General features: G+C 48.4%; 1 protein-coding gene across 4 annotated transcripts in view; it reads left to right on the top strand.

Moving 5' to 3' along the window:
* The window catches only part of RRBP1 (ribosome binding protein 1), a 45,355-nt gene that overhangs the window by 5,573 nt on the left and 15,736 nt on the right, over nt 1–24,046 (top strand). For all 4 annotated transcript variants that reach the window (XM_036245208.1, XM_036245206.1, XM_036245207.1 and 1 more), the window contains exons 2-7: nt 10,848–10,996; nt 12,255–12,377; nt 18,054–18,206; nt 19,075–19,193; nt 21,626–21,779; nt 23,905–24,043. In XM_036245208.1, coding sequence (XP_036101101.1) covers nt 10,848–10,996; nt 12,255–12,377; nt 18,054–18,206; nt 19,075–19,193; nt 21,626–21,779; nt 23,905–24,043 — 837 coding nt within the window. The remainder of the gene's footprint in view (nt 1–10,847; nt 10,997–12,254; nt 12,378–18,053; nt 18,207–19,074; nt 19,194–21,625; nt 21,780–23,904; nt 24,044–24,046) is intronic.

The raw sequence follows: 24,046 nt of genomic DNA, 5'->3' as shown, positions 1-24,046 counted from the left end.
TAATCCCTTCATCTTTTTCATCCACCTCCCCTCCCTTTAAGCAATCAACAAAAGTTCTCTGTATCTATGAGTCTGTTTCTATTCTGCTTGCTCATTTTGTTTGTAGATTCAATTCTTGATATGTAGTTATTGCCATTTTATTGTTCATATTTTTTTATATTTTTCTGCAGGAAGACTCATCAACATTTCATATAATACTGGTTTGGTGGTGATAAACTCCTTTAGTTTTTTCTTGTCTGGGAAACTCTTTATATAGCCATAGATTCTAAATGATGGCTTTGCAGAATAGTGTAATGTTGGTTGTAGGTCCTTGCTTTTCATCACTTTAAATATTTCTTGCCACTCCCTCCAGGCCTGCAAAGTTTCCTTTGAGAAATAAGCTGACAGCCTTATGGGAGCTCCCTTGTATGTAACTAACTGCTTTTCTCTTGGTGCTTTTAAGATTCTCTCTTGTCTTTAACCTTTTGCATTTTGATGATGGTGTGTCTTGGTGTGAACCTCTTTGGGTTCATCTTGTTTGGGTCTCTCTGTGCTACCTGGACTTGTATGTCTGTTTCCTTCACCAAGTTAGGGATGTTTTCTGTCATTATTTTTTTCAAATAAGTTTTCAATTTCTTGTCCTCTCTCTCATCTCCTGGCATTCCCATGATGTGAGTGTTCGTACACTTGAAGTTGTCCCTGGCTTCTTTACTTACAGGTGTACTGGTGACATTTTATACTATCCTCATTGTTTTTGATTCCTTTTTCTTTTTGCTCTTCTGATTGGGTGTTTTTCCTTCCTTATATTCCAAATTGATAGTTTGATTCTTGGCTTCACTTATTCTACTATTGATTCCCTGTAGATTTTTTATTTAAGTTACTGCATCGTTCATTTCTGACTGGTCCTTTATTAAGTCTTAAGGCCCTCACTAAGTTCATTGAGCGTCCTTATAAGCACTGTTTGGAACTCTGCATCTGTTAGATTGCCTGCCTTCATTTCATTTTGTTCTTTTCATGGAGTTTTGTTCTGTTCTTTCATTCTTTCTAAATGTCTCCTCATTTTGGCTGCCTCCCTGTGTTTGTTTCTATGTTTTAGGTAGAGTTGCTATGTCTCCTAGGCTTTGTAGGGTAGCCTGTTGTAATAAGTGTTCTCTAGGGTCCAGTGGCACAGCCTCCCTGATCACCCAGCTGGGCCCTCGAGGTGCACCCCTCATATGGACTTGACACCCTTCTGTTGTAATTGAGTTTTGATTGCTGTTGGCATGTCAGTGGGAGGGTTTTACTCAGGCTGATCAGGTGTAAGGACTAGCCACCGACCTCTGACTACCTAGGATGATCATCTGTGCAGGGGCCCACCACACAGAGCAAGACTTACTTATCAGTGCTCTGGCACCCCTTGAGTCCATTCCTTGAGTGTGTTACTTGTGAAGGTGGTTGGGTAGTGGTGCTTTGATGTACTCTGAAGCTGTCCACTGGGTGTGTTAGTTGTGGGGCAAGGTCAACCACTGCCTGTATTCTACCCAGGGATACCGGGTGTAAGCTACAAAGCGATCTGCTGATGGCTGCTTCTTGTGGTGGGCTTGGAGGTGCCCAGGCGAAGCCAAGCTGTGCACCAAGGCTAGCTGCTTCTAGTGCTGGGCCTGGGACCACTTAGCAAGAGGTATGGGGCTCAATGTGGCCAGATGCTGCTTGTTTGAGAGAATTTAGGAAAATCTCAAGCAGGAGCCAAAACAGGCCAATCCTATGGTAAAGCCACTGGAAACAGCTTGGGTGGGGCAGGGCCTCAGGGGATCACCAGGGAAGGACAAACAATATGAGACAGGTTGCTGGAGTCCCAGATATGGCGCCATCTGCCGACCTCTTGGGAGAAGGGCTCACCAAAGGAATGACCTCCGCCAGCATGTCTGTCCAGGAGAAAGCTGCCTCTCCAGTCCTCCTCCCATGCCAGACAACTCAGTTCTTCCCCGTATGTCTCTGGTGCTTTTCATACTGCCTCCCCTCTATGCTGGAGCTCAGAGGGAGCGGGTCCAAGTAAGTCCATGAGTGGGCCTTTTAAGAGGAGCTTCCTGGGTCTCCTGCAGCTTCAGCCTCCCTTCCTGCTGATAGGGACTTCTCTTCCTGGCACTGGAACCCTGAGCTGGGCACCTGGTGTGGGAGAAAGACTCCTCATTCCTCAAGGAGGACCTTCCCAGCTGAGGTGTCCCTCCTGATTTTTATCCACCACACATGGGTGTGGGACCAGCCCGTCCGCCTCCACCCCTCCTACCAGTCTAGATGTGGCTGCTGCTTTAATTTTGTAGTTGTAGGATTTTCATTCTGCTCGATTTCAGACGTTTCTGAAGGATGTTTGTTCTGTAATTTAATTGTAATTTTGATGTGGCTGTGGGAGGAGGTGAGTACTGCATTTACCTACACCACCATCTTGACCAGAAGTCTTGTATTATTCATTTAAATGATGTTAAATAGTGTGCAGTTTTTTTGCTGCTAAAGTTAATGCTACATTGATGTATATATGTTGTGCGAGTATCTCTAGGAAGTAAATTCCTAGATGTGTGATTGCTAAGTCAAAAGATAGGTACATTTTAAAAATATTTTTTATTGATTTTTTAGAGGGAGAGAGAGAGAAACATCCACGTGAGAGAGAATCATAGATCAGCTGCCTCCTGCACGGCCCCTACTGTGGATTGAGCCTGAAACCTGGGCATGTGTCCTTCTTGTTGCATGGGTGGACACTTAATCCACTGAGCCACACCGGCTGCGTAAGTTAGGTACATTTTTAGTTTAGAAAGATAGTACAGCATCACTCTTCAAACACATTTCATGATTTGTTGCAGAGTGCAAGATGCCTGCATGAGTGTTTCTAGCGTCCTCTGTCTTACTTGACTGCTCATGCGGTACTGTGGAAATGGCGACAGTTTCAGGGGAGCATCATAAACCCAGGTGTGGAACAAGGAGAAAATACTTGCTTATGAAACAAAAGGCACAGACTCTTGTCTCTATGTTTGGAGAAGAGGGAATTCATGGAACCACAAAGAAGGGGACATTTCCCAGAACTAAGCTAAGCATTTGCAGTGCCATGCAGGCCTCTGCTGATTCATTTTCTGATACGTTACCTCAGCACTTATGCACGATGCCTATTAGGAAGCCATTTTTCTTTCACAGGAAATGTTTGTGTGGTAATTTTTTAAAAATCTATTTTTGTCCTAAGTCTTGGTCTTTGCGTAATTATGCCGGCCTGCCTCCCCCACACCTAGTGTGTACTGATGGGCATGTTAACATTACTCTTGGAGGAGAGCTGTCTGTTCCACGACCAGGAGGTAAATCCAGATTAGCATAGTGTGGGTCTGGGCCCTGGATAAACCAAAGACTTAGCCTTGGGAAGTACAGGAGGCTTGTTCTGGAAATTTCACATAGATGTGCTCTAGGACATTGGGCTTCTGCTGGAACTTGGTTTTCATGGAGTAGCAGCTGAGCAAGGCATAGCCTTCCTCTCTCGGATGGCTTTATGCCTAAATGCTCCCCATCTGCAGACTGTTTACTCTGGGCTAGAAGGCCACCACAACAGGGTCCAGGAAAGCCCAGCCACCCTCTAGGAGACATAGCCATTTACAACCCCACGATGATCACATTGTCAGACTTACACAGCCATGTGGGAGAAAGAGGCTGTTTTGGGGGACAGGATTATAGGTAAATCTTAATATCTTTCATCCTTCTGCATTTCCCAGTTTTTCTGTAACATGTATTATTTTTTAAATAGAAAAGAAAAACTCCATTATTTGTCTGAGTCAAATAAACAGGCTCTCATTGTATCAAGCAGAACTTCTGTCCTTTCAGGCACTGTGAGGTAGAGGTCCCCTGAGTGTCCTCTGAGCAGCAGAAAGAAGTTTTTGCTTTTTTAGGGGGGCCAGATGGGGGAAAGAAAGTGACCAGTTCTTCTCATGCCTGTCCCAGCCTTGGGTATCCAGTAAATGGTCACGAACTGAGCTAAGAAGGAAATTTTAAGGTGGGTCTTGCATTTGCCAACCTGGCGGCATCCTGGGGAGCCTAGCAGCTGCATGTTGTGCCAGGCCTTGACAGGCTGCTTCTGCCTCTGCCAGAGCAGGTGGAAATGCAAATAGGATCATGTTCTATAACCTAATGAATGGGACAGGGGTCACCAGAGGTCAGGGGAGATGCAGAGGCATTTTCAGACCTACTAGAAAAACTTTACTCAAGGTGTCTGTAGCTTAGGGGCCTCTCATCTTCAACTGTTCAACTTGATAAGAACACTACCCCTTCCTCCTATGCCACTTCCCTTCCCCCCATGCTGTCCTTTGTGCTGTGGGCCTGCTATATCTAAGGTCTGGGCTGGGTCACCACCAGGACTGTGACACCATTGTTCTCAACCAAATGTTTGGTTAGGTGCATGGTTTATGAAGCTCTTCTCCATGAATGTATCCCCCTAACATTCCGAAAGGTGGATTTGTATTTTTACCGGTTTTACAAAAACAGAAACCAAAGCTCAGCTCTGTTTTGAGACTTCCCAAAAATCACGAGGCCAGCAAATGCCAAGGCAGGGACCAGAGCTCAAGCCGAGGCCTCTATCTGTGCTGTGCTCCGCCATCCCCTCCTCAAGGTTGTGGCACAGACAGGTATGTATTGAGAGTAAGTTTGATACTCTTTCTTTTGAACTTAACTAAGTTTTTCAGGGTCTAAAGGTCTGAAAAAAAAAATCTCTGTGGGGCTTGTGAGCCTTTATTCACTTTCTCTTAAGTTCTTCAAATCCAACCCTTTTGTTGTTTTTTAAAATTATAAAACTATCTCTTAGGCAAGCAAGCCAAGTATCAGTGTGGTGCTGCCATGTCTTAGAGAAGCTACAAATGGTGTTCATGTTTCAGATGTAAAATCAATTTTTTGAAATTTGGGGAGGAAATGAAGTCGTCCAGTTTATAGGATTAAAAAACTCCATTAGATATCATTGAGAGCACAATTTCCCAGTTAGTTGAGAGATTACTTTTTCTCCAACCAAAGGAAAAGGCCTGATTCACAGGCCCCAAATAGCATTACTCTTAACACTATTTGTACTTCATTCCAGTGCACTCAAAAGTCCAGATTTTAGTGTTCGTTGCAGTCAGGGGTTGAGTGCATCTGGTCATGAGGCCAGACCAGCCCCTGCACAGTGCTGAGCTCTGGCCAAGCTGGGCTTGAAGACTGCCCAGGGCCTGCCTCCACTGTGGTGTAGACTGATGGGGACAGCAGGAGCTGCAGTTACTGCCGCTGATTCATTTGAGGGATCTTTTATCAGGTGCCCATTAGGGTTGCTTTACCACAAGCTCAGGAAGACGCTTCTCTGTCAGTGAACACGTAGATAGTGGGGAGGCCAGCGGCAGTGCTAGCCCAAATTTATTGTTTCTGGAGATGGGTGCACCTGCCTGCCAGTTTCTGTGATTCGTGGGGATGCTCTCTGCACTTGAGGTCAGTAGGAGTCAGGGGTTTGTCTTCCATATCTAATTGAGGTGATTGCTTTTGTAGTGCTGGGCTTCAAGGAGGTATAGGGGAACCCTTCCTGGGCTCTAGGGTCTTTGACTGGAGTTCGGCCCAGGTGATTGGAGATGCCAGCCAGGAAGGCACCCTGAGATTAGTGTCTGGCTTTCTGTTGGGGGGACCGTGCTATTGTTCAGAGGCAGCAACCATTCTGCGTGTGTCTGAGGCCAGCAGACTGGTTCAGACATTCCATGAGAAAATGAGTGTCTTTGCCATTGGTGCTCTCCCCTAAAACCCCAAGACCACACCCCCAAAGCAGATTCTGCTATCAGAGCCCCTGAGTTGACACTTGAGCCTCTGTCCCAACAGCATGGCTTTCTAAATACTCTCAGGCCTGGCCCTTGGCCCTGGGCTCTTCCCTGATCTGCCTGTCTCCAACCTTGTCTCCCTGGGTATCCCAGAATAATTTTACCCAAATGCAAACCTTGCTCCTTGCCTATTGACTAAAATCCAGATTCCTGGGGCCTGTGAAGACTTGGACTTACTCTGGCCTCTCTTCCTTCTCTCTGACTAGCGAGGCCTCTTGCAAGCCTCAGTGCCTGTCCTATGCTGCTCCCCTTGCTGAAGCCCCAGCCCTTGCCTTCTCCTTACTCAGTAGTGTTTGGCTCAAGCATCCCCTGTTTAAAGGCCTTTCTGGTGATGCTGCCATAGTTGCTTGTGCAGTGATGCACACAGTCCCCAGGTTCCCTCTGTGTGGCTCTGCTGGGTTATCGCTACATGTCCTGTGTCTCCTCCGCCTGTTTTAGCTGGCAGTTTTACCACAACTTAACCTTTCCAGGCCTAGCCTTTTGTAGTCTGCCAGGTACACACACATTAGGTCCATACTTTGTGTATGAAGACTAACGATATTCCTGCCTTAGGCAGGACTGCCAAGCAGCTGCAACAACAGCTGGAGTTGAGCCGGAGCCTGTGGCAGGGCTGTGGCAGTAATTTCTTCCCAATGATCACCAGCTATCTTGAGCTCAGAAGGCAGTTCCTGGAGAGGTACTGGCATCCTCCCTGTTGGTTGAGTTAGCTGGGCATGAGCAGTGCCAGGAGTGTTCCAGTAACTGCACACTGGAGGGGCTGATGCTGAAACAGTACTGGGCTGTGGAACCCAGTGAGTCCCCTTAGGCTGGAACCTGGCAACTGGGGATCCTGGTAATTATGCAGGCAGAGAGAAAATTTTCCCTGAAGGATCCCAGTTGACAGTGAGAAAGAGATTCTTGAGTGCCTTTTTTTCTAAGATAAATTTAATTTTAGGTGATTGAGCTTCCCATTGTGGTCACAAAAGGGAGCTTAGTTTTGTAATTTGAAGCATTATGTGCGTTATCTGGATGCTGCGAGCTTCTTGGCTGAGAGCCTAGAGAGGCAGATGGCTTCTTGCTTACCTGTATGTGCTGCCCCTTTAACCTCCTGAGTAGTGAGGATAGTGGTGCAAGGCAGGAGCTAGAGAGTCAGCAGCCTGTGGTGCTCTGTCCACGGAGGGCTGGCTCTGGGCACCACCTTTGTATGACTTCCATTCCATTGGTGGGAGTAGAAAAAAGGGCAGAATTGCTTCAGCCACCCTGAGCTCCTCCCTAGGTGCACTCTGTTCAGGGAGGGGTCTGGGTCTGTGATTCTCCTGTGACGGGCTTGAAGATGGCCCTTTTGATAGATTCTGCAGTGCCTTACCCTGTGCTGGACATTGTTCAAGCATGTAGTGAGGCTATGAAGAAGAAACAATTGCTACCTCCATTAATTACACAGATGAGGAAACAGGCAAAGAGAGGTGAAGCCGCCTGTCCAAGATAAGCAGATGGAAAGGAGCTGAGCTAGAATTTGAGCCCAGGCTACCAGGGGCTTTGTTCTGACTATAGTGCTGCTGCCTAAGGGCAGAGGTGACCTGAAGGCTGGATGTTACCCATGGATATGTTTGTTTAGGCCCATATTGATTTTCTTTATCTGTTTTTCATTGAGTTAGCTAAAGGTCAGAAAATGGCATGTAAAAATCTCTTGTCCAGCTCTCATAATCAAGTCCACAGCTTTGAGGCTTCTAGTTCAGACCATGAGATCCATCACCTGGAGGTGAAAGAACATGCCCAAGGCCACCTCACTCAGAAGAGGCTTCCCCCTGAGCCCAGGCCTCTCCCACCCCTGCCAGACGGGCACCTGGGTTACTCCAGAGCTGTGGGACGCTGGCCCTGCCTCTCCACTCTTCACTCTCCTGCTACCTCATTCCTCCGCTATCCCTCCCTGTCCTGTTCCTGGTATTTCAGACTCACCAAGGTAGGCAAAACATTAGCTACAGGAGCAGGTCCTCAGTAAGTTGATCTCACAAGATTTCACTGCCTTGTGGTCTTTATGAAGTTTGTGATTTGACAGATTGGATGTTGAATCTTTGGCAAATTTATTTTAGTGCATTGAGATTTCACAATATCAAGGGTTATTTCTAGTCTTCTGAGTATTTTCTGGAGATGCGTGATGTTCCAGCATATATTAAATCCTGTTAGTATTGTATGCTGTTTGTTGATGGAGTCAGTGTGCCTGTCTCCCAGTAATGGGTACCTCATCAGGGTGGGCTAAGTGCCACTGATGTGGCGAGAGGATCTTGAAACCCAGAAATAAATGTAATACCCCCACTTCCCCCGCAGAGGTTCAGAAGTTCTGGTTCCTACTTCCAAGTCCTCTTTTCTTTCAGTTTTACTTCCCTGATTTGGGAAGCATAGAGACAGCACCATTCATACCTAAAAAACTCAATGAAAAAATGTAAAGTTATGGCTCTCTAAATATAGTGTTAAAGATACTGTTTGTATGAGGCTGGAGAAGGCCATGGAAGTTTCTGTGAGGGAAGTGGGCAGGAGAGAATTAAGTTTTGCTGTACATAGCTTTGGATTGTTTCACTTATTACAAGTTTTTATTACCTTGTTCATTAATGTATCTAATAAAATTGAATACATTTACATTATAAAGTATATTAGAATGACACTCTCACAGAGTACTCTCAAACGGTTTATGGACCGGGTGTCTTGGAGTCCATCTCTCCTACACCTCCAGGAGGGAATGCACATTTGTTTAAACCACTGGGGTGATGCCTGTGAAGGAAATGACATTTCACAGTGAAGTATAGTTGCATTACCTTGATGTCCCCTTCACCCCAGCAGTGCACTAGGGGTTTTAGGGGCCTAGAAGGATGGTCTTCAAGGAGAGCTTTCAAGAGAGGCCCGAGCCCCCAGTCACTCTGAGGCCCCTTTGGGGAAGAGGGCTGCCAGGACTTTAGCAGGGAGTGCTTTGAAGGTCCCCAGGGCTGGAAAGGAGCAGAGTGGCCTGTCCAGTAGAAACACAGTGTGAGCCACTTGTGTGTACTATGTATGGAATTTAAAACTTCCTGGTAGCCACATTTAAAAAGGCAAACAAGAAAAAAATAGAATTCATTTTAATGATATATTGTATTTAACCCAGTTTATCCAAAATATTATAATTTCAGTGTACAATCAATGTAAAAAATTATGACAGATATTTAACTTTTTTTATAGGAAGTCTTTGAAATCTAGAGTATACCCCCACTTGTAACACACCTCAGTTCACACTAGCCACATTTCAAGTGTCTGGTAGCCAGTGTACCAGACAGTACAGTAGCAGACCTTTCTGAGTGAGGACAGGAAATTGTCTATGCAGTGATCAGCTTCAGAGAGGCTGTCTGCCCTGTCTCACTCCAGTGGTGTCTTCGAAATGAGTGGTCCTCCTCCTTCTGGAAAACACTGAGAGCAAACATCTGTCTACAGGCTGAGGGAGGAAAGCAGGAATCCCGTAAACAAAAATGCTAACAGTGGGGTTCTCTCCCGATAGTGAATTCAAGAGTGGTTTTTATTTGTTTTTGGTTTAGCTGTACTCAGAAATTTTTCTAGTGTTCATAAGTTTACCATTAAAATTATTTCATATTATATATGTATATTTCAATGAAAAGATAGAAGGCTGAAGGGGGCATGCTTCCTCCCATTCACCCACCCATTTTCATGACACCCTTGAGCTCTTAGGCCTTTAATGTCACCATGGTTATTTCTAATCTCGAGATTCACCAAGGTAAGAAGCTCTTAAAATGAAGGTGCTCATAGCAACCAGCTCACCCACGTCCCACATTCCTTTTATTAAGGTATCATGCTAAACGCTTTGACTTGTGATGAAAATATTGTGACAAGCCAGAGAATTTAGGGTTGCTATGGAAACCTTCCCCATTCATTGTCCTCAGTGAGGTGGGCTCTAGCTAAAGGGGCCACAGCAGGTCAGACTGTTTTCTTGGTTTCAGCTCATTTTTGGCCCTGTCATTCAGCTGTAGGGCGGATTTGAGCCTCAGTTGTAAGGAATTGTTTGGGCATTTCAGGCAGTGCTTCTACCAGACAGGGCATCTCAGTTCATCCTTTCTTGCTTTGAGAGTCTGTGATGAAAGCAAAGTTTTTTGCAGAGGGTGGCATCAGGAGTGTTTCAGAAGTGACCATTGGTTTTTGACAAATGGTTGTCTCCCCTAGAGATCCCTGATGGACTGAGGAATGGGCAGGCATGTTCTGAAAGAACCCAGCTCAGCTTTCCCTCTCCTAAAACATGCCTAACGCTCATCCAGGGAGAGCTGGAAATTGTGTTTGAAGCTGGATGTGTGGGAGGCAGCCTCCTTTTTTAGGGGGACTCAGAGAAGCAACCTTGGAGACAGGGCCTCTTGCTTTCTGTACTTCTCCCATGACCACAGGGGTGTGGCTGTGGGCATCTGTGTTGTGGGGAATGACTGGCGAGCCTTGCTAGGCTGTCTGAGAAAAAAGGGGAAAAAAAGGATCTTGACTGAGAAAGGAGGAAAAATCACCTTTACCTTGACTAATTCTGCTCATTTTGATAATAAGGATGCGAGGTATCACCCCCAACCCAGGAAAACTCCACCTTTGTTTACTTGGGGACCTCTCCCTTGGTTATTTTTAGATAGTCAGGAAGTTTTGTGCAGGGTCCGCAGTTTATTCCACTTCTGAGTACAGATGGTTCCTGACTGACGATGGTTCCACCTACAGTCTTTCAACTTGATAATTGAAAACAATACACATAATAAATTGCATGAGATATTCAACACTTTATTATAAAATAGGCTCTGTGTTTGATGACTTTGCCCAACTGTGGGCTACTGTAAGTATTCTAAGCACGTTTAAGGTAGGCTGTGCGTTTTGACTTATACGGTGTTTTCAAATTATGATGAGTTTGTTGGGATGTAAACCCACTGTAAGTTGAAGAGCCATGCCTCAGGCAGCTGGACTGAGTCCTCAGCTCTGACTAGCCCCTGCTGCCTCGGGATGTGACACACTTGGTTTCTCATGTCTGAGTGTAAGTCCCTGCTCCTTCCCTGTGCACAGGGCCCCTGAACACCGACAGTCCTCTCTACCTCCCCTACAAGACGCTGGTCTCCACGGTCGGAAGTATGGTGTTCAACGAGGGCGAGGCCCAACGGCTAATTGAGATCTTATCTGAGAAAGCTGGTGTCATTCAGGACACCTGGCATAAGGTGGGTCCACACTCCCCTGCCCACATTCAGAGGCCTCTGCAGCTGGTCTAGGTGGTTTTTCCCTTCCCCTCTCCCTCTCAGGGATCTGTGAATTGTAGTGGTTACCTGGTCCTGGGGCTGGCCACACCTGTCATGCCAGGCTGCTCAGGGAACAGCCTCCACTTACCTTTCTCGGCAGAACCTGCTGCCCTTTCCCAAGCAGAGGCTGCATGAATGACACTGCAGATTCTTTGACTTTAGCCACAGCTCAGCTGTGGCTGGGCCACTGAAACATAAAGAGCCAGGGCAGAGCTCTGAGTTACAGGGGTCCTGGGAGTGGAACACAGGAGCTGGGGCACAGCTGGTTTGTGGCCAGGGCTCCAGGTATAGGAAGGAATTTGTGTAGGGACACACTAAATGTGAGGGAACCCTGTGATGGGCCCAGAAGCACCTTCCCTCTTTCTGTTGGGGGCCAGTTCAGAGGATGGCACCCAGTCTCTGGTACTTTGGCAAATGAGCTACCACCGGGAAGGTGCTGCATGGTAGATATTTGTTCCTTAATCAGAGTTGGAATTGTAGTTAATTTTGAATGGAGAATTTTATGGCAACTTAGTAGTAAGAGATGTTGGGGGGTATCCTGAGAGGCCAGTGGGGATTCCTCCTCTCTTGGCCCTTGCTGAGCTGTGATGTGTCATGTAGTCACAGGGAGCTGCTTACTCAGTGAGCACGGAGGCTGGGTGGTTGGAGGGAGGTTTCCTGGGTGTGAGTGGCTGGAGAAGGTCCGGATGACCACTCTTCTCCAAGGAGAGAGGTTTGAACTTAGCTCAGGCTACTGTCTCCAGAATACACTTCCCCTTCCATGGCTTCTATGCTTCAGCCAGAGGCTTATGGGCTACACACAGTGTCTAAAGGGTGGGCACTGAACACAAAACAATGGCCGCTGCCTCTTATTGGGGCAGGAAGAGGCCCTGGCTACCACTGACCCGAATTAATGGGAAACACCATGCTCCTAAAAACTACCTCAAAGATCCAGCACTTTTGCCAAATAGCTTCTATGCACACGGATTCTGGAGGCTCTACAGATTGGGTGGCCAAGATAGGGGTACCTTCTCCCAGAAGTGTCTGGAGTTAAGATGGAACCTCCTTGTCTTGAAGCTCCTGCTTCTACTTCATCAGGACACTTCTCTTTTCCTGGGTCCAAGTCTGATTGCTGGGTTGGGGGGACAAACCAAATATCTGTCTGTACCCTTTGTTAATGTGGCTCTGTGGACATTTCTAGGCCACTCAGAAGGGCGACCCTGTGGCGATTTTGAAACGCCAACTGGAAGAGAAGGAAAAGCTGCTGGCCACAGAGCAGGAAGATGCGGCTGTTGCCAAGAGCAAACTGAGGGAACTCAATAAGGTATGGCTGAGAGACCCTGGGCGACAGCCAGTGCTGCCCCTGGATCATGGGGTTGGCCTCCCTACTGCAGCTCCTTGCTCAGACCTGTTGAATGTAACTGCTCCTCAAGCCAGTGTGTGCTGTGACTGTGAAGCCTGGGCCGGCCTATACAGCCCCTGCAGAGCTCCATGGGGTGGTGGCTCCCTTCTCAGGACTCAGAATGCAAGGTCGTTAAGTTGGGGTTAGGGCCCTCCGTGTGTGATGGGGGTAGACCATAACAGCACTGGCCTTTTGTCCCACAGTGATGGGCTGTCAGCAGGGGTGGGGAACGACAGTCCATGGGCCATATAATAAGGCCTGCAAAATCAATACCAGCTAACATTACATGCCTCACCAAATGAGCCTGACCAAAATATAGCAGGCAAATTTTTTAAGTTGATAATTGTATGGCCCATGAATTATGTTATAAATATCCAGCTGGCCCTTGGATATTTATAAGGGTCAGAAAAAGGTTCCCCACCCCTGGATATACCCTGAAAGGACGATGGACACAGTTGATCCACAATTGTTTCCTTAAGAATTGGAGCAAAAACTCATGGGGGTGCTGCTTTTCCCCCTTTTCTGCTGTCTGGAATAATCAGGCAGGGAAAGTCTGGCTCCTTGTGTCAGCTGAATGGCTTGGTGTGTAACATGTGTACTTAGTGAACAACAGTCAGATGAATCAGGACACATGCACAAGGGGCTGCTCTCCCCTTTCCTTCTGAGGAGAAAGTTCTGGTGCCCCAGTCCATAGGCTAGGTTTTCCCAGCAAAATACTGAGCATTGCTCTTGCCCTTTCCCTGCCTACCTGCCTCCTCCACTGGTGCAGCAGATGCAGGGGGTAGCCTGGGTCTTGGAATGCCCCACAATGTCTGGGCTTCACTCCTTCCTCTGAACACCTCCTTCTGCTCGTCTGAGAAGAATCAGAAATGAGGCAGCCTGAGTTTCTGTCCTAAATTAGAGGGATGTGGCTCCGAGCCAAATGGCAAAGTTTGTTTGGTGGGGAATGGCAGGAGTAGAATATGAGCCTTTGGTTGGTAACTCTTGGTTAATGCTCTGCCCAGGAGAAGCAAAGAAAAAGGCAGGACTCTGTGGCCTTCACTAGAGCTTGGTAGTTTCTGCACAGGGTGGGAATGTCGGAGGCTCTCTCTCAACACTGTCCACGTGTGGCCTTCACGCGTGCCCATCTTGTTTTGTTGGTTAAATGCAGGGTGGCTGGAGCCATTTGCCCTGCTCCCATGAGTTGATAACACATGTCTCTTCCTGGTAGACATGCTGTAATGTGCCGTAGGCTAGGGGAATTTACACCATGGAAGTGGTCCAGGCTATACAAATCAGAGCCCTTTCTCCTGAGAGCCAGCCGACAAGCACACCACAGGTTAAGAGTCTGTGGTTTAGGGGAGCCATTCTTCCATATCTTCTTTCTGGACAAACTGAGAAATCCCTATGAAAATTTGTTGACATCCCTAAAGTAAAGTTCAAGTAAGAAGAAGCAGGAGTGAGTGTTCCCACAACTGGCTATGTGGTTGCTTGGCTAGTTCACTGTGCCTGCCGCCTTGAATTTCGGAAGGGCTGTAGGTGTGATGAGTGAATCAGTGCAATCTCTAATAGTGATGCTGGCCTCTCTCTTCCCTGTTGCTGGTGTCTCCAGCCACCGTGGGCAAGTACATTCTTTAGAATGAGGCCCCTTAGACACTACCCCTTTTGTTGGACACTTACTGCTCTTCCTCAGTGGTGGCTGCTTCATGAGATTTCCAAACCCACAGTGGCAGCTAATCTATAAACACTCTCCTCGGGTCTAGATACATTTCCAGTCCTCCTGGTAGATCTCCCTGGCTACCAGCTGCAGCGGCCTATGAGATATACAGGGGTTAAGCCCTTGCCTTTCATTACTCGTCCTCCAGGAATCCATGCCTTGGCTTCAAGGCAAGGAGATGTCTGACGGTGCATCCAGCCTTCCCTCCCCTACTACATCCTCCTCCCTGCAGCCTGCAAGGATCTCTTTAAGCTCTGCCAGTGGCTCCTAATCTTCAGACCCGAGTCTGCACCCTGGGTACCACCTCTGGTCTCCCATCTCCATCTGCTCTGCAAAGTGCTGTACCTTTATCACTTCCTCTGGTCCTATCCTCCTGCTCTTACATTAGCTTCAAATGCTCTTCACTGCTGAACTGGCTGGAAATTTTTTTCCTCTCCTTGAAGACTCAATTTGCTCTTCCCCATGACTTTTTGCAGAGCCCCCATTTTCTTGTTTCAGCATAGCAGTCATACATTACTGCCATTGTATCTGTCCCTGGTGACTCTGGCCACCTTGTTCAGCCTAGCAGGTCACCTGTTAGCAAGTGGCTACTGAGACTCAAGGCCAACTAACAGGATATCTCAGATGGTTTTTGCATCGTCTTCTTTCCTCCCTGTGCTTCTGGAACCCATGAGCATGAGGTCCCTGCATTTCTCTGCTGAGAGTTTTGGGCAGAGCTGATGTCTTGACTTCATTCTTGTCACATCTCCTAGCCCAGCACCATTGAGGAAAGTTATATCAGAAACTAAATTTTTGGGAATGTGGAAGTTCCTCTTAATTCCTCACAGGAGCTAGTGAGAGGGATAGGATCTGGTTTTTTCTCCACATGTTTTTGTCCTTGTGGATTGTTCACTGTGACAGATCCATGTTTTGCAAATAGATGAAGTCTCAGCAGAGTTGGGCTCAAGGACTGTTTTAAGCACCTGCTAGCAGGAGTTAACAGGCTTGGGCACTCGAGGCTCTGTCCTAGCTTTCTGACAGTCTTCTGGGCCCTGTGCATGGGTTCGAGGAACCATGCTTGGCTTTGGTGCAGCCCTTCTAGAAAACCATTTTTCTGGCTGTTGTCTTCTCAGGCACCAAGTGCCCTGTCATGGGACCTCGGTCCTGAGGCAAAGATCTGGACTTAACCCCATCCTGTGTTCTCTCAGCCTGGGAGATCGGGGTCTAACCTCATGTAATCAAGGAGACCGTCAGGGTAGGTGTGCTCCCAGAGGTGGGGTGGGAGATATTCTTGGTGGCAGACCTTTTAAAAAATATATATTTTTATTGTTTAGAGAGAGAGAGAGATGGAAACATCGATGAGAGAGAACATCGATTGGCCGCCTCCTGCATGCCCCGTATTGGGGATTTGGCCCACACCTGGACATGAGTCCTGACCGGGAATTAAACTGGTGACCTCTTGGTGCATGGGTTGATGCTCAACCACTGAGCCACACCGGCCGGGCAGTGGCAGACCCTTTTCTTAAAAATATTTTGTCTTATGGAGTACTATGCAGCTGTAAGAAAGAAAGATCTCTTATCCTTTGAGATGACATGGAGGGACCTGGAAAGTATTATCCTAAGCGAAACAAGCCAAACAGAGAAAGACAAGCTTCATATGATCTCACTTATTTGTGAAATATAATGAACATAACAGTCTGAGGAATGGGGTAGTCCCAGAGATGTGGAAGTGGGGTATAGACCGACAATCCCCAGAAGAGGGGGTGGTAGGGGAGAGATAAACCACAGAACTTATATGCATGTGTGCATGAACAGTGGACATGGATAACAAAGCTGAGGACAGGGCAGGGAGGGAGAGGAAGGGGGAATCAGTGAGAGGAAAAGGAGACACATCTGTAACAAAAATAAATAAAAAAATAAATATTATGTCTTTATTGATTTTAGCGAGAGAGGAAGAGAAAAAGGGAGATAGAAACATCGATGAGAGAGAACATTGATTGGCCACCTCCTGCATGCCCCCTACTGGGATTGGGCCCACAACCTGGGCATGTGCCCTGGCTGGGAATCGAACCGGCGACCTCTTAGTGCATGGGTTGACGCTCAACCAATGAGCCACACCGGCTGGGTGGTGGCTGACCTTTTTGATGGGAACTGTCTCCTGTAAATGCCTCAGCAGGCCTTAGAAGCCCACACCCAGAAGGGCCCACTCTTAGACTGGAGGGCAGAGTGCCATTTCTGAGCCAGCAGTGCTTATGATGGTGCCAAGCCTCCTCTTCCAGCCCAGTCAAAGAAAACTGGGCTTCAGTCCTCCATTCTTCACCACCACTGAGCATGCCTTTCAAGAAAATGAATCTGACCCTTGGCAACTGAATTAGGAATTTGACAAGCAAGAGGAATCCTGGGATTCTGAGCTCTTAGAAGAAAACAAAGCCAAGAAAGGCTAAACAAATGCCCTGAGGAAAAGCTGGCCTTTGTCTGCCCCTTAAAAAGCCCAGAGGTAAAAGGAAGGGAAATCCCATTGAATTCTGCTGGCCTTGGGACCCCATTGGATGCCTGGGATGGGGAAGGCTGTTCCTAGATGCTCAGTGCTAGCCTCTGGGTGTCCTTTAGGTGGGGCCAGCAAAGATAGGTGGAGGATGACCCACATGTGGCTGCACCACCTGCTGCTGGTGTTTCTGTGGGCGCTCTAGGGTCTCTCTTAGCTTTGATTTCTTTTTTCGAGTCTGGATCCTGTACTGGAAGGGGTCTCCTCGTGTTGCTAGTGTGTGGAGTTTTGCTGGTGGGGCTGGCAGGGGGGCATGTGTGTTAGAGGAAGCTTGGTGGAGCTTTGAATTCCCACTAAGTTGCCCTGTCCTGCTTCTTTAGAGGTGCCAGGCCAGCCAGAGGAATGGGGCACCTTTTTGTTTCTTCCACTTTCTGGGACCCTAGTGGACTCACACAGTTCCAGGTTCCAGACCACCTCTGCCACTAATAGCTGCTCCCCAGCCTAGGACATCATTTCCTTCCCAAGGGTCAGCGGTCTCAACTTTAAACTGGGGATCAAGAACCTCACCTTACTGAGAGACTTGAATGAGACACTGCTTGTCCCAGGGGGTGCACACAGTGTCACCCTCCCCTCCCATTTCTGTAGATAATGAAGTGGTCCTGAGTCTGGACCTCATGCCATCAACCCTTCCTCGTACTGTGATTCCTTGTTTCCACAAGGCTTACATCCACTGCCATTCTTTCTGGGGTGACAGATTCCAGCCAGCTCCTCTCCCTCAGCTTATCCTTCCCACCTGGTACTCTGCCCCTACCCAAGGCCCAACATCCTGTGTTAATCATGGCATCTGATACTGCTTAGAGTAGACATTTCCCTGGGCTGGGGTGGAGGACTGAGTGACTGCCCACACAGACCCAGGCTCTCCAGGAGTGGGGCTGAACACCCAGCCATGGCAGGACAGGCAGTTAACCATGTCCTCACCTCAGCCATGAAAACTTGGAGCTGTGTCAGCCCTGACAAAGGTACTCACGAGAGGCAGGCATTCTGGGGCCTGGATATCAGGGACCAAGCCGATTGTAGTGTTGTAATCCCCGCAGGCTGAGCCAGCGTCTCTGGAGAGCCCAGGGAGAGCATGCTGTACTTACTCAGCTCTTTCCTATGTCCACCACATCCATTGTGGCCGAGGCCTGACATCCAGCCCTTAACTGGTCAGGCCAGCAGGGTTTTCTAGTAACCTCTTATCTCCTGCTTGCTGTCTGCTATGACTGGTGTGAGTCTGTCTGAGAACTCAGTACAGACTCTGAGTGTTTTGGCTCTGATCTGAAGCTCCTCCCAGCCCTCATCCTAGTCCCAGCTGATGCTATAGGTTCTGATGATCTTGGTTCTACCTGATAAGCTTTTGCTCTTGCCTAACTGGTCCTCTGCCCTCTGTTTTCTCCAGGAGCTTGCAGCAGAAAAGGCCAAGGCAGCAGCTGGGGAGGCCAAGGTGAAAAAGCAACTGGTGGCCAGGGAGCAGGAGATCACAGCTGTGCAGGCTCGAATGCAGGCCAGCTACCGGGAGCACATGAAGGAGGTGCAACAGCTGCAGGGCAAGGTGGGTAGTGGTGTGGCACGATTAGAGAACAAGGAGGGCTAGAGTGGTTCCCCAAAGGCAGTTGAGGATGCCCTTGGAGCGGGGGGAAGAGGGGTGTTCTATAGAATCTGGTTCGTTTTTAGAAGAAACGGCTATTTTATCTGGCCAAGTAGTAGCAGCCAGCCTACCGTGTGTGTTTAATATTACTAACTGGGAAAATGTAACATACATTTTAAAGAGCACTTTTTGAAAACAGTCTGGTCCCAAGTGGCCAGCCCTGTGTCTTGTCTCCTGGGTGCCGGTGGGTCAAGTTTTCAGCCTCCATGTGACCCTAGTGTAATGCTGGCTTTGACTTTTCCACTTGAGGTAGGAGGATCACCTATAGCAAAAGTTCTAAAAACCTCACAGCTCTGGAATGGGGCTGGGGAAGGGCCCATCCAGCTTGGCCTGCATAAGCCCTGGGCCTAATCTTCCTAAACCTGTGCTCTGCTCATGGTGGACCATAGGAGGCCAGAGGGCAGGAACCGAGGCTTCCTTGAGGTAGTTGTAGGCCATGGCTGTGGCTGTGTCCTTTGTCTCAGACCTAAGAGGCAGCGTGTGTGGAGCATGTCTGGGAATCTGGGCTGAGCACTTTGCTGCCTGGAGGCCATAATCTGGGAGGCAGAGGAGAGAGGTGTGTGACTGGGAGTCAGTCTTGGCCCTAAGCTCCTGCTGCTAGAGCTGGTCAGTTTTCAGACCCCTTGTTCTTAGGGGTCCTGCCCACCTTGTGTGGAGAAGTGGAACCCTCGGGGGTTTTGTCTGTAGGCTGTGATCTCACTAACTTTGCTCCAGAAGTCAGTGCTCTCTGTCAGGCCAAGTAGCACTCTGACACCCCATCAATGATTTTTAGATCCGAACTCTTCAGGAGCAACTGGAGAATGGCCCCAACACACAGCTGGCCCGTCTGCAGCAAGAGAACTCCATCCTGAGAGACGCCTTGAACCAAGCCACAAGCCAGGTGGAGAGCAAGTAAGCTCAGTGCTCCCAATCAGACTCTGCAACAGCACAGCCCTGGGGCACTCCAGAGCTGGGGAGGGTCTCTGAGCCTCCTGCAAGGCTGCAGCGGGTGCACTCTAGTTTCTTACTGGATCTGGGGCTGGCTGTGCACTTCTGCACTCCCCATTTGGTGCTCCATCCTCATCCTCCATCTCTTGTCTGGTTCTGAGTGGTTGAACCTTCTAATGCATAACTGGCATCCTCTCATGTATTCAGGCTGTAGGGAGAGGTGACCTCCAACATGCCCTTGTCCATGTGATCAAGTGCCCCTCGGGTCCTGGCTGTTGCTGGTATCTGCTTTCCTTTTTCCATGTCTATACAACATCCTGATTTGAGGCTTTTAAAAACTGATTGTGACCTACAGTATCAAGGCCAAGTGGATTGTCCAAGATCAGAGTTTGATGTGGTGTAGGGACCTGCTGTGGGCCTGAGTGTCTGATTCTCCTCTGGGAATGATGTCTCCTGTGCTGGGAGTACATTTGCTTTCGATGCATTGGTGATAAGTACTGTTTCACAGCACACCGGCCGAGTCTGCTTAGCAGAGTTCTTGATCCTCAATGTTGCCTCTCAGGAGCTGAAATTTTTGGAAGTTCTCAGCAAGTGGGCCAACCCCAGAGGGTAGCATGGAGCCTCACCATGTTAAGGACACTTTGGCATTCTTCTGATTATTAGTTTGAGCATTACAGTTTCAACAGGCTGGCTTGGAGGAAGCCCTCCTACATTTTTGATTCACATTTCTTTCCCTTCCCTTGTCCTGAAGCATCCTGAAGGGAATTTCTGGGGTCAGCATTATCCCCAGAGCATTTTCTTTTGCCAAGAGAAGAACTGACTGAGGCAGAGAATACAGGCATCCTCAGTGGGTTGGAAGTCGAGAGGACAATGTTGGCCTGAGATCTAGACCAGGGAGGGAAATCAGTGCCCACACATGCTTTGCTGGTGGCCCTCCTGGCATGAAGTGAGATCTGAAGGCTACCTTCCCTAGCTGGTTTCTTGTCTCTGGAGGTCCCCTTTGGGTATGCGTGTGAACACATCTTTATCATCACCCTGGCCCGTCGCAGGTTGGAGTTTTATGTCAGTTTCTTCTCAGCAGCCACAAGCAGAAGGTGAACACGGGGATGGAGGAACATTGTGGCTTCCTCAGTCATGTAGAATTTGCTGTGGCCTCCATCCTAAAGCTCCAAATCATGGAGAACTGTCACTCTGAGGTGGCAGGTACTGACTCTGTCAGTGTGTGGAAGCTCTGCCCATGGGGGATGGATGTTCCTAAGCCTTCCCAGAATTGCAGATCAATCCCAAGGGGCCGCCCACCCAGCTTCCCATCTTAATCCAGGGTCCCAGAGACAGCCTTCCCTGTGAGCTCTCCAGTCTTGAATCTTGGTACTGTAAGCATGAGCAGACAGCCCCCCAGAGGGCTTTGGATGTCCTCCCTGGTACAGAGAAGGAAACCCAAGTCCAAAGGTGGGATACTTCCCCCTACCCAACCCTAGCAGCAGACAGAGCTGGTCTTGGCCAGCTTTCCTGCCTTTCAGGGTTGTGGATAGTGTTATCTGTCCCTTTGTCTTGTCTGGTGCTATCCCTTGGCTGGACCGTCGGTCTTGTCTTGAAGAGGTGTCTAGTGAAGGAGGCCGGCATGTTGATTACCTCCTCACACTAGGAAAGGCAGGTGTTGAGGTGCTCTCTTTTCCTGTGAATTAAGTCCTTCCTTCCCTCCTGAACTTCTCCCTGATCCTGAGACCTACCCACCTTCTGTGCAGTGTTGAAATCTGTTTTGTAAAGTGCCTCAGTCTCCTACTACGGGTGGCCTCCAGTAAAACGGGTCACATGGACTCCAATGGGCTGTTTCCCTCAGCCCTGCAGGGGTGTTGAGGCAAGGCAGCCTGCATTCTAGGGCTGTTTGGATCCTGGTTGGCAATGAGGAAAATAATATCTTGCCTTTTTTCTATCTGAATTTCCAGATGTCTGGGAATGGCACCCATGGGATATTTTAGTACACTTTCCTTTTTTTTTTAGAGAGAACCATCGCTATGAGAGAGCAACATTGATCGGCTGCCTCCTTCACGCCCCCTGCTGGGGATCAAGCCCACAACCTGCACATGTGCCCTGACAGGGAATCAAATCAGGACCTCTCTGTCATGGGGCAATGCTCAGTCCACTGAGTCACACCAGCTAGGCTTTAGTGCATGTTTTGTATTTGCTCTCTCTGGTGCACACACCTGGCTGATAATGCAAGAGGCGCTACAACTAAAGACTCAGGCAGCTACTTAGGAAAGAGCAGGTGCCCTGGAGGGAAGGCTAATAGCACAGTCCCAGTCAGCCCAGTCAGCCAGGGGCAGTTCTCGGGGCTGGCAGTAGCTGACTCAAGCCCTCTTCTGTCTGTCAGTTGGGGGCTGGTGACTATCTTGCAGGCAGAATGCGGAGCTGGCAAAGCTCCGGCAGGAGCTTAGCAAGGTCAGCAAGGAGCTGGTGGAGAAGTCGGAGGCAGCACGGCAAGAGGAGCAGCAGCGGAAAGTTCTGGAGGCCAAAACAGCTGCTTTTGAGAAGCAGGTCCTGCAGTTGCAGGTGAGTCGGGAGTGGTGACCACCTCAGTGCCCTGTTCATCCTGCCCACCAAGCCTGTGTGCGTAGCAGGGACAGGCCAGGGCTTGCCCAGCTACACAGAATCGTGCCTTCTCAGCTATGACTGATAGCTGGAGGCTCAGGCAATTCTGGAGCTGGAACCCTCAACCTTGGCCTCATGAATAATAGTGATAGCTTGCTAGCTTCGAATGAGTGCTTTCTATGTGCTTAGCATTGTTCTAAGCACTTTATAAGCATTAACTTAGCTCATTCTTATTGTAACCCTATGAGGTAAGTTCTGTTACTATCTGGAATTTACCCATAAGGAAATTCAAGGAACAGAGAAGTTAAACCAACTATTCCCAAGTTCACATAGAGTCAAGATTTCAACCTGTGGGTCTAGCTCCAGAGCTGTGTTTGTTCTCCCACACTCGCTACCACCTCTGGTACCACAGCTCTGGCAATAGCCATCCAAACTAACATTAGCAACCTTTGGCTTCAAGGCTGGGTGAGTGTTCTTCCTTCTCAGCCTGTAGATATAGCCTGGAAGCTCTTGCTTTTCCAGGAGGATGCCCTTTCTTCAGAGGAAGGAAGATTGTTCCCCTGTCCCCAAAGTGCACTGGGGAACATCTAGTGTGACCCTTCAGCTGCCTGTTGGCCCAATGACTTCTGGATCGCCCGGCTGGCCTATTTTGGGTCAGGTGACAGGGTGTGGTTAGCCTTAATATCATGCCTGCTTTTTATTTAACTTTTCTGGGTAATAAGGAAATCCTGCTGTCCTGAAGGACTTTGGGCCCTTTTTCTGCTTAGTCATTGAAGCTAGTTATAGCACATAGGGCAATGAGGTTGTCTTGTGGAAGGGACTAGAATGACAAACAAAACTGTAAGACTGGTGTTTGTATGTATACAAGAGATGAAAAAGGAATATGGCTAAATAAACAATGGTTTGGATTGTTCAGATTGGAATCAAGGTAGGTAATTTTTTGTTTACTGATTTTCATGTAAAGCAGGTCTACCCAGACTAGTGAAATGAGAACTGCTGGGGTAGGCATAGCCATGATTAGTTTTTAAAGGCTCTCGGATGGTTCTAATGCTTCTGGGGCTACAACCACTGCTCTAATGGGTATTGCCATTTCAGGTGTCAAATTTTTTTTTTTTTAATTCTTACTCGAGGATATTTTTCTATTTGTCTTCAGATAGAGTGGGAGGGAGAGAAAGGGAGAGAAAGAGAGAGAAACATTCACATGAGAGGGACACATCAACTGGTTGCCTCCCACACGACCCCCACCAGGGCCGGGGGTGAACTGCAACTGAGGTACATGCCTTTGGCTGGAATCAAACCTACGACTCTTTGGTCCATGGGCTGACACTCTACTGCTGAGCCAAACCGACCAGGGCACCAGGTATCATTTCTAATGACCCAGCCTAGGGCAAGGCCTGGTCCTGGCTCTTATCAGTAAGCCCTAGACTCTGAGCATCTCCTGCCCTGGCCTCTGGGTACTTTTCCTCAGCCTCCAGCCACACTAGGGGATTCATTCTTTCCCCTCTTGATACCAAAGATTTTGGGAGTGGCTGGCCGCGGATGGTGAAAGAGACCAGGGCATGGTGTTGACATTGAGGCACCCGGTGTCTGCTGTGGGCTTTAAGAGCCTCTGTTTCCCCATCTATAACATAGGCATGACAGTGGTTTCTGTCTCATGGAGTGGCTGGGGATTAACTATGTGACACATATACAGTGCCTGGAACAGTGCCTTGCATAGAAAAAGAGCTCAGTAAATATTAACTGTACAAGGGCCCACTCAGAAAATCTCCAAGTTAGATGGGGGGGGGGGGGGTAAAGTTGTAGGAAGCATCTCTGTTCCATGCCGAAATGAAAATGTTTTTTTTCCTTTTTGTGCCTGTCCTTCTTTACCTGAGACCCCTTCACCCTTGAACCAGCTCTTCAAGGGCTAGGGTTGGTATAGCCTCCTCTTTTTTTCCAGTGGATAAACTGACTTTAGAAATCCATATGGGTTGTATAAAAGTCATTGGGATGGATGGCAGGGTGTTCTGTGCAACCTCAGAGCTCGCTGAGGGTCTGGCCTCCCTTCTGTATACACATGGCCCTTTTCTTTCTGCCCACTCCCCAGGCATCTCACAAGGAGAGTGAGGAGGCCCTGCAGAAGCGTCTGGACGAGGTCAGCCGGGAGCTTTGCCGCTCACAGACCAGCCATGCCAGCCTTCGGGCAGATGCTGAGAAGGCCCATGAACAGCAGCAGCAGCTGGCTGGTA

This window comes from Molossus molossus, unplaced genomic scaffold (assembly GCF_014108415.1).
Source record: "Molossus molossus isolate mMolMol1 unplaced genomic scaffold, mMolMol1.p scaffold_m16_p_6, whole genome shotgun sequence".
Taxonomy (NCBI): domain Eukaryota; kingdom Metazoa; phylum Chordata; class Mammalia; order Chiroptera; family Molossidae; genus Molossus; species Molossus molossus.
This window is presented reverse-complemented; position numbering and strand designations above follow the sequence as displayed.